Here is a 10,353-nt window from a genome sequence, read left to right as displayed (position 1 = left end):
CAGGAAGAGGCCGCCTCCACAGAAACCTGGGGGTGCCTGGGAGTGAGGGGGAAAAGGGCAGGGTGCGGGAAAGACCGAGGCTCGGCCTGGCGCTGAAGCATCCCAGAAAGAGGCTCTGGTGCAGGCCCTGTTGGAAGCAGTGCCCACCTCCCGCGTGAATGTTGCAGGACAGTCTCCTCCCCCGCTGCCCTCCTCCAGCCGGCTCCGGGGCCCCTGGGGAAGCCCAGCACCCACCGACAGAAGCCTGAAGAGCGTCCGCCTGTACCCCTCCTGTGGCCCCGACCCAACTCAGAGGCAAAGACAGGGCCCACAGAGGGTGTGACTAGTGTCCGTGTCGGGAGGGGACTGGGAGCCAGGGTGCCCCACGCGGCCTACCTCTTGCTCTTTGTCCTCTCGCAGCACAGCCATGAAACGCAACGCCCGGCTCTGGTGCCCGTTCCAGAAGGGCACCTACGAGATCACCCGGAAGACCCGGCGGCAGTGCCAGGCCTCCCGCCTGCCGCCTGCCGCCGGTGCAAGTTCCTGGCGAGCGGCTGCAGGAAAGCCAGCACAGGCCGCGCAGGCGGGCGTGCGCACGTGAGCCCGAGCAGGCTCGGGCCGCGGGATATGTGCGAGCGCGTGCGCAGACGGGAGGCGTCGGCCTGAGGCCAGGTGCCTCTCCTAGAGGGGTGGAGGGGTGGAGCGCGTCTCCGTTCTCTGCTCTGGGAGGCCAGGTTCTCTCTGGCCAGGGTGGTGCCCGCCTCTCCCCTCTGTTGCGCTTGTGTAATTCATTTTGTTCCCTTCATAGTCGTTTAAGGCAAATTGGGGGCGGTGAATTGGGGACGGGAAGCTGGAGACGTGTGGTGTGCTATGACCCCCTGCCTTCCACCAGCTGCCCAGACCCGGCGTCCTCCGAGGAACTGTGTGCCGCCAGTGACAGGGGGGTTCTCATTTCCCCTGTCCAGCTTTGGTATAACTGTGCTCCCAGGGACTCTGAGATTAAAGCGCATGGGGAAAAGGCTGGAAGCTTCCAGAGCGTATTTCTCTCCATCAATCACAGAGGGACCCGAGACCTTGGGCAGCCTTTCAGGGGCCAAGTTCCTTGGGCATTTGGGCAGAGAGCCTTTCCTGCAGACCAGCAGTCCCTGCCGTCCCCACCCTGCCAGGATCCCCACAGCTTTGCTCTGCACACACAAGTGGGCCCCAGAAATCCATGGAAGAACCTAAGGCTACCGGCTACATAGGAAGTGGCTGGAGTCGATATTTCTTGCTAAGCAGTAGTCCCAGCTCTCTGGGGTCTTGGAGACCCAGAGATCTTGGGGGCCTCTGAGGAGTCTTGGTGGTATCTGATCCACCAGAAAATAATCATCGGGTGCATTTATTGAACAACTATTATGTCCCAGGAGCTGTATTAGGCATTTCCTGTGCAGTGTCTGATCCTAACAGCAGTGTGAGGTGAGCACTGTCACTCCAGATTACCAAGAAGGAAACTGAAGGCAAGAGAGGTTAGGGAGCCTGTCAAGGTCACCACTAGAAAGTGGCAAAACCGTCACTCAAGCCAGTGCCTTAAGATCCAGAAGCCTGAGCAATTCCCATCGCTCCACGAAGTTGTCTTGAAGCCCACAGTCACAGGCAGCACACCCGTCCTTCCCCAAGTGTTTCTCCAGAGGAGCCCAGAGTCCTCGAGAGTCTGGAAAAAGGCAGGTTTCTGGTCACGAGCATGTCCCCGTCTGCTGCTGCTGCCCGAGCCCCTGCAGGTGCCTGAGGCTGCTCCTGGCTGTCCCTGCAGTGATCATGTCTGACATGGCCGTGGAGCAGAAGCGGGCCTTGATCAGGAGGAAGAAGAGAGAACGGATTGGGACTCAGCCCCCTGGAGCCAAGGCTCTGACTGAAGAGCAGCAGATGATGATCAGGGAGTTGATAACCACTCAGATGAAAACCTCTGATGGCATCTTCACGCATTTCAAGAATTTCCGGGTATGAGGCTTTAGAGACGGCTCAGCTCCTGCGCTAGCTCCTCAGAACCCCAATCTCATTCCCAGCGGTTCTCAAAGAGTGGCCCCTGGACTTGCAGCAGCAGCAGCAGCAGCATCTGGGAACTTGTAAGAAAGGCAAAATCTCAGATCATCCCCTATCTCCTGAATCAGAAACTTTGAGGTTGGGGCCCAGCAGTCTGTGCCTTGACAAGACCCCTCAGGTGATTCTGACTCATGCTCAGGTCAGGAACTCTGCTCTCTCCTTCCGCAGCAGGTAGAAATTGAGTCTGAGCCATAAATGGAGTTATGGACAGCTGAGTTGCCCCAGGGCTGCTGGCGTTCAGGGCTTTATGAGGACAGGGGCAGGACCTGCAGGGGGCATGACATTTGTGAACTGGTTTTACTGAACCAAGAAACTCTAGTGATCTCAGCAATGGTAGCCGTGTCTGATCCCAGTGCCCTCTTCCACCTGTGCTCACAGGTATCTCGGTGACCCGTCCAGCTCAGAGAACTGGTAGCCAGTGGCCTCCAAAGTCTGTTTCTTTCCATATTTAGCTCCCAGATCCTTTTCTCTGAGTTTCTGAGTGCAAGGCCAGGGATGCTTGGGACACACCCCTGACCAGGCAGGGATGTGAGGGACCATGAATTAATAGATCCACCTAATAGGAGAAGACCAAAAAGAAGGAACAAGTGCTGTGTGTGGAGGTGGGGTGTACACTCCTGCCACTGTGCAGCCACTCAGGGTGCAGCTGTGGCTGTGTGTGCCTGCCTGGGGCCTGTGTCAGAACCTGTTTGGGAGAATATATGCTGTCTCTTCTCTCTTCTCTCCCCCTTCTGGCTCATGTCCCAGCTGCCAGAGGTGTTTAGCAGTGCCCACAAGATGCGGAGTCTCTGCAGACTCAGTCAAATGCAGAAGCTGCCAAGTGGAGCAAGATCAGGGAAGATCTATGTTCAGTGAAGGTCTCCCTGCAGCTGCGGGGGGAAGACGGCAGCATCTGGAACTACAAGCCCCCAGCCTACAATAGTGGGAAAGAGATCTCTTCCCTGTTGCCCCACATGGCTGACGCGTCAACCTACATGTTCAAAGGCATCATCAACTTTGCCAAAGTCATTCTCCTATTTCAGGTAGGACACAGGGCCTGGGTGGATGGTGTGGAAAGGAGCAGGAAATGGCCAGCAGGTTCAAATGGTCTGGGGTAGATTTCTCTGAATTTGGGGGACGTTGGTGCCAAAAGACCCTCCTTTACCTCTGCCCCCAGGCCACCTGGTCCTGCTGGGGAATGGAGCCCTCGCTGTCTGTATGGCTCATTAGCTTTGTGACTGCCGCCTGCCCTTTAACCTGTGTCTCAGCCTCCTCATCTGCTAGACAGGGGCTAATAATGCCTACCTTGCAGGGCCGTTGTGTGGAATAAGAAACAATCTGGGAGAGCATTCATCACATACATGGTGGACGTTCAGAAAGTAATCCCCCTCCCCGTTTCCCCGCAAAGGGGCAGGAATCACAAGTTGACAGTTCAAGAGCAAAGGAAGAGTTGGAAGGAAAAGGAAGGAAGTCCAGAGGGAGCAGTAGGAAAGGGCCAGCAACAGACGCGGGGTCACTGGCAGTCTGCTGCCCAGAGAAGGCTGAGAAGGAGGACAAGGGGCCGGGACGCCCCAGAGCTAGGTGTGAAGGCAGCAGCCACTGGGCAACCGGGGTGAATGAGAGACCCTGGACCCTTCTGGTGTGGTGGTAACCACAGCCACACGATATGGAGCCTGTCAGGGCTGGAGATGGCACTGGGCGTGTCTTCCCTGGGGTCAGCCACTGGCCTTGCCAGGCCTGGGCAGGTGGAGCTGAATCACACATGAGGAGCCCTGATTTCATCCGCAGGCAGAGGGCAGGTTCTCTTCCAGGAGCCCACAGGTTGCCCTGTGGGTGACACGTAGGACTTATTTACTGGGGTGACGGTGGCCACAGGCTGCGGCAGAGAAGGTCAAGGGAGCAGGGAGAAAGGCCCCCTTCCACGCATAGACCTGGCAGATCCCCACCAACATCTCATGCCCCAGACCCTACCACCAGGGTGGGAGGCCACTCATTTCTTGTGACAACCAGTGTGGGGTACAACCACCCCAGGAGGCAGGAGTTGCTCTCACCTTCATTCCGCAGATAGAAAACCAAGGTTAAGGCATGTGCGCAGGATCGCAGCTAATCAGAGGGGCCAGCTTTGGAAGCAGAGTACAGCCTCCAGAGCTGGTCCCCTGCTCGCCCGGTCCTGGGCTGGGAGCTGGGCGGGGCGGGGGCAGGTGAGGGCAGCGGCGGGGACACACGGAAGGAAAAGATCAAGTTCACGGCATTTGTGGCTCAACGCTGTGGATCTAAAAGAAGGGACTGAACTCCCGAGGAGACCAAAGCCAGGCAAAGGTCCTCCTGAAGAGCTCCCTCCTGGGTTTTCAGTTGGAATGCCTCCATCAGTGGGGAGATGGGGCCCCTCTCAGGTGGGGAGGGGTGTCAGTCTAACCGTGAATACTAGAGGCATCCACTGTGGCTGGGCCTGTGCTCAGTGCTGCGGGTGGAGCTCAGGGCATCCAGGCTGCCTGGAGAGAAACAGAAGAAACAGCAAATCCAAAACAGACGGCAGGAAGCAAATAGCCCCGCTGCATGGAACTCATGCTGGAGGACTGGCACTTGCAAAAGGACTGCAGTCTGGAAAGACCTCTAGGAGGCACAAGGACAGCTTGGCCCAAAGGACTAGCAGAGTCTACTTAAGTGAAGCCATAGGGGTACTCATTCCAAGTGGGGAAACAGAGGCAGAAAGCAGGAGGCCAGGGACCGGGAGCCAAGGCATCGGCTGGGGGGTCAGTGGCTGTGCAGGGAGCTGGAGGTGATGGGGCTAGGCTGTAAGGGCCTGGACACCAAGCTACATCAGCAGTGGAGAGTCCCTGAAGGTAGCAGGAGACCAGAGGAAGATGGCAGGGAGGAGGAATCTGCTTGCTGGATTGGGACAGGGAGAGATTGGAGGCAGTTTGAAGGCAACTGCAATAATCCGCAGGGGGAGGAGCCCATCCTCCCTCTCCTCTTCACCACCCCCCCACCTGATTCTGGATTATGGGAGGGGGTGCTGACCTGCGGCAGTTTCCTAGGAAGCGGCATCTCTTCCTTCTCCTTTGCTGTCAGGGACCTGCTCATCAAGGACCAGATCTCCCTGCTGAAGGCGGCCACCTTTGAGCTGTGCCAGCCGAGACTCAACACGGTGTTCAATGCAGAGACCAGGACCTGGGAGTGTGGTCAGCTGTCCTACTGCTTGGAAACCCCGCAGGTGCCCGAGAGATGCCTGTCTGCCCCGGCAGAGGGTGGGAAACAGCCGTGGAGGGAGGAGAGGAGCCATGCCAGGTTCCATGGGTCCTGGGACTGCAGGGCATAAGACTGGGCACTGGGAAAAAAGACCTTGGTAAGGGAAGTCTGGGTCTTGGGTCAGCTTCCTGAGAAGTTTACCCCTCCAGCCTGCACCCACCCTACAGGTGGCTTCCAGCAGCTTCTACTGGAGCCCATATTGAAATTCCACTACATGCCGAAGAAGCTGCAGCTGCATAAGGAGGAGTATGTGCTGATGCAGGCCATCTCCCTTTTCTCTCCAGGTGATAACCCCACCTGTCCTACCTGGCTTCCCTGTGCCCCTCCCCCACCTCTCCAGGCTTGCTCACACCCCGTCAGCTTCAGCTGAGGGAGGCAGCAGCCCCTCCTTTGCCTTCCCCAGGGAAGGTCCCAACTGATGGCCTTGCCCTCCACTCACTGCTCAGCCAGGATGGGGACTCTGGCTGTTTTCTCCTAGGGTCAGAGGGGTGATGCAAAGCCCTCTTAGCGCTCCCCTCACTTCCTTGCCTGGGAATTCCTGGCTCTGGAAGGTGGTTGGCAATTTGTTCCCTCTGGGATGGACCAAGCTTGTCTCGGCCCCCATGGTCTTGCGGGGACCGTACCACCTTCTCCTCCCCACGAGACCGCCCGGGTGTGGGGCAGTGCCGCTTGCTGGACCAGCTGCAGGAGCGGTTTGCCATTACCCTGAAGGCCTACATCAAGTACAGCCGGCCCGGGCCCGCCCACCGGCGAGCAGCAAGCAGAGAGGGTGTGACGGGGTGTGAGCCCTGCTTCCAGGCCCCCGACTGTTCTGGGTCTCTCTGGGGGCACAGACCACAGCTGCTCCTGGGGCAGCCTCTAATTACCAGGGCTTTGGGACCCTGCTTTGTGACCTCCACTGAGGCCTCCTGCCCAGTCGACCTAGAACAACTACTGTTTATTGAGAAGAGCCAGCCCTGGTGCCAAGCAGTTTTACATGCATATCACCTTTCATCTTGAAAACAGTCCCATGCAGTGGGTGCCATCATATCCTGTAAAGGACTGGGGGCTCCGGGCAACAGACCCAGGTCCCACCCCAGGCAGGTGGGGTCTGGAGATGGATCCTTGCGGGCCAAGTCTACAGCCCACACCCTTGAGCACTAACTACCTAACCACCTCCCAGGACAAACAACAGATAATGGGGTAGGAGACTCCTTAGTTAGTTCTGGTCACAACCTGAAGGAGGAAGGCTGCTCAGGGCTTGACCAGATAGAGGCTACCACCCCTTCACTGGGCCTCAGCAGCCCTGTGACCTGGTGCCATGGTCCCGGGCTGGACGGGGGAAGGCCAGCACTGGGTGTGCTAGTGCGAACATAAAACCTCAAGTCCTTACTTGGCCTGCTGCAGCTGGCTTTTGAGCTTGGCCTCCTGGGATGCTGGGTGTGGCCGTGTCTTGCTTTGCTCAGTCCTCCCCTGTACGGAGCCAGGAGGCATCATGGGGAAACTGTGCCACGAGGTGTGTCTCAGACACCAGATCCCAGGCTAGATCCGGGGAGGGACTGCTGCCTGCGGCCCGTGCCTCCACAACTACTCCACCCCATCTTGACCCCCATCCATTAGCCACGGCAGTGATGTCCCCCCGGAATGACCTATTCACGTGGTGCCTGCAATGCCTGGTTTTCCCACGGACGTCCCTGTGTACAGGAACTCAAGCCCCGAGGAGGAGGTGCGAGTGGGAAGGGTGGGTCCACGCCTGCAGGGCCCAGGCTGTTCTGCCCCCTCATCTGCAGGCTGAAAGGGAAGCTTCAGGAATTCAGCCAAGCCTTGTCTCTTGGCTGACCTGTGAGATGAGATGAAAACTCTCAAGTGTGTTCAGTTTCAGAGGGGCCCCAGTGTTGGTGGGTGGGGGCAGGGCGGGCCACACCCCCAACCCTTCCCCTGACTGGCCGGCAGGTTCCTGTTCCTGAAGATCATGGCTATGCTCACCGAGCTCCGCAGCATCAAAGTTCAGCACACCCAGCGGCTGCTGCGCCTCCAGGACATTCACCCCTTCGCTACCCAACTCACGCAGAAGTTGTTCAGCTTCACAAATGGCTGAGCGGCCGCCCCATGGCAGTCAGAGCCAGAGCCCTGGGAGCCAGAGCCACCACTCCTGGGGCTACACAGACAGACGCTGACAATGCCGGGCAGGTCCTGCCTCTCCAGGGAACTCACAAAGACAGCTGTGAGGGTGGCAGGCTAGCATTCCTCAGCCCCCAGCTCAGCCTGGGGAGAGCCAAGCCCCCTAGAGCCTTACATGAAGAGTATGCTGGCCCCTTGGTCAGGCCTATCGAGAGGCGAGGGCACCCTCCCCTTAGAAAAGGCCCCGGGTCTGGGGGTCTAGTGTCATGGTGGGAGAGGGGATGGGGATACGGTGCCTGGGGCTGGGGCATCTGAGGGGCTATGCCCACACCCAAGTTCATTAGCTTCTTGGGTAGTATTTTCACTGCTACGTCTGCTACCCCTGTCTCCCACTCGCCAGCCGTTCCCAACCCACAGCCTCCTGTCCTGAGTTGCTCCGTGGGTTTCAGGCCTGTGTCCACCAGCAGGTGCATTAGCATCTGAGGGAGTCTTTTAGAGAGAGGCCAGAAGGCCTGCACCAAATGTCACAAGCTTGTCATTACCTGTCTGTGTTTATTCTTCTCTCCTTCTGGGCACCTCATTCTGTGTCTCTGCATCCATTAAAACACATCATTAAGCACCAACAATGTGCATCCTGCTGTGGGGAATACATGCTGACTGACATGGATACTGACCTCGAAGGGGTTATACATGTGTGTGACTTGGTGCAGGTCTGCTTCACAACCGACCTGGGGCTGGGTGGCTCCTGAGGCTGGAACGCTGAAGGCTCTGTGACGAGGCTGTACTGATGGCACTTAATAAATGTGTTCCTGTTTACACACCTGTTTTCAGAGCTGAAGAGTATGAAAGTGTCTGCTTTGTTTGTAACCACTTTGAGTAAAAATGTTGCTGCATTTTTCGAAAATTACATTTTAACTAACTTTACATAGGGCATCCCACACCTAAGAACCAGGCTTAGCAAATATGATCCTGTGGTTAATGTCAAATCAAGGCAAGAGGACTTCAATAATTAAATTTTGGCTAGATTTAAGCCTTTTTTGGCCTTCCTTTCTGGGGGGAAAAAAGAAATGGGGTGGTGAAATAGAGATATTATATATTTGTATATATTTCTAAATTTTTAATTATTTTACTATTGCCCTTTACATATCTGAAGACTGTTGGCGTGAGAACATAAAAATGCATTATTTGAGCTTCCCTGGTGGCACAGTGGTTAAAAATCCGCCTGCCAATGCAGGGGACACAGGTTCGAGCCCTGGTCCGGGAAGATCCCACATGCCGCGGAGTGACTAAGCCTGTGTGCCACAATTACTGAGCCCGTGTGCTGCAACTACTGAAGCCCGCGCACCTAGAGACCATGCTCCGCAACAAGAGAAGCCACCGCAATGAGAAGCCCGCGCATCGCAGCAAAGAGTAGCCCCCGCTTGCCGCAACTAGAGAAAGCCTGCGCGCAGCAACGAAGACCCAACGGAGCCAAAAATAAATAAATAAAATATATTCATTAAAAAATGCATTATTTAACTTGGTTTGCTCATAATTATCCTATATAAAAATTTAAAGTAAATGATTTAAAATATAGTAATTAATTTTAAATGGTTAATATTTTGATGCAAATGAAGCTACAAGTTAACTGAATTTTAAGAAACAGATACAGTCTTAGCTTTTACCATTTTACAGGAAGGCCAAACTTGGAGAACATAAATCATTGAGACTATAAATCAAAGCAAACAAACATAATCTCTGCCATCCCTCCAGCCTCTTCTGCATCAAGGGGACACAGAATGCACTCATTTTTAGAAAAGAAACTGAGGGGGAAGGAGCTCCTGTTTCCAAACACAATGAATGCAGATTTTGCCCCCAGTAATTGTCTAATTATACTCATTTGGAAATATAAATGTCATTTAACTGTATTCATATATACATCTCTTCTTTCCCATTGAAATAATTTTGAGTGTGCTATTCACTCAAGAGCCTGAAATGGTTGTTAAACGTAGACTACGGTAAGGTGAGAGCAAGGTGAGATTAAGGTGGGAGGTAAACTCTCATCTCCCAGTATTGATTTTAAAAACACCTGGGCAGTTTCACAAACATTGAATTGATATGTACATATGAATTACATATATTATAAAAACTAAGTGCAGTCCAAGCGCAGTTAAGATACAATGTTAGATGCACCAAAGAGCTCACACTGGATACTTCCTTTCAGCAGCTTTGTGCATCTCCAGTTTATAGGGCTAGGAGCCAGATTCAACTTTCCTACTCTCAAACATTTTAATTTCCCTATAGTCCCTTCCCTGAGCCCTTGAGCAGTTGAACTAAATGTCAGTTTCTAGGCATCCCTGTGGCCCCCATTCTTTTCCTAGATCTTGCTTCAGTCAGGTGAGGATGGAGTCAGTCTCCAAAGCTCAGGAGAAAAGCCCTTCTAAATAAGTTACTGCTTACCTTCCGGCTGCCCTGTTAGAGCCCTCCGCCACCAATCTCTACCTGGCCCGGACTTTAAGGATCCAGTTAAAGCCTTGACATCAACAACTCTTGTGGGAAGGCCCAGGGTGTCCTCTCCTTTCTGGAGAAAAGAGGATGTAAAGAGAAACATACATTTAATGGACCATCCCTTCCCAGCTTCTGACAACTTGTGGGCCTCATCATGCCATCTTCTACAACGGTTTTAGTTTTCCCCTTAACTGCAGCTCTCCTAGACTTGAAGGTGCTAGTGGGTGGGTGAAATATTTTTGCACCTGAGAGAGGGGTGACCGCCCCATCACTTTTGTTCACTTCCTTTCACAGACTTCTCCATGAAGGGGGGCTGCAACCTGAGTGCTCCCTTTCCTAACTACACTTCTGGAGCACCTTCTCAACTGGCTTCCAGCATCACTACTCTCCTGAGACATGATCCCGAAGGACTGGTTCGTCACAACATTTTGGAAGACCTTAGAAATTAACGATGCAGTCTTTCAGGAGTTTTTAAGTTAA

At 54.5% G+C, this 10,353-nt stretch overlaps 1 protein-coding gene across 1 annotated transcript; it reads left to right on the top strand.

Moving 5' to 3' along the window:
- Positions 1-406: 406 nt before the first annotated feature.
- Positions 407-7,363, top strand: NR1I2 (nuclear receptor subfamily 1 group I member 2; the record flags this gene model as incomplete). The annotated part of the gene is given in 10 exon segments (XM_079704656.1): positions 407-512; positions 1,769-1,956; positions 2,806-2,836; positions 2,839-3,068; positions 3,070-3,080; positions 5,110-5,240; positions 5,243-5,251; positions 5,454-5,570; positions 5,930-6,035; positions 7,219-7,363. Coding segments are annotated over 10 exon segments (1,074 nt in total).
- Between the last annotated feature and the right edge of the window lie 2,990 nt (positions 7,364-10,353).

This window comes from Hyperoodon ampullatus (assembly GCF_949752795.1).
Source record: "Hyperoodon ampullatus genome assembly, chromosome: 5".
NCBI classification, from domain to species: domain Eukaryota; kingdom Metazoa; phylum Chordata; class Mammalia; order Artiodactyla; family Ziphiidae; genus Hyperoodon; species Hyperoodon ampullatus.
This window is presented reverse-complemented; position numbering and strand designations above follow the sequence as displayed.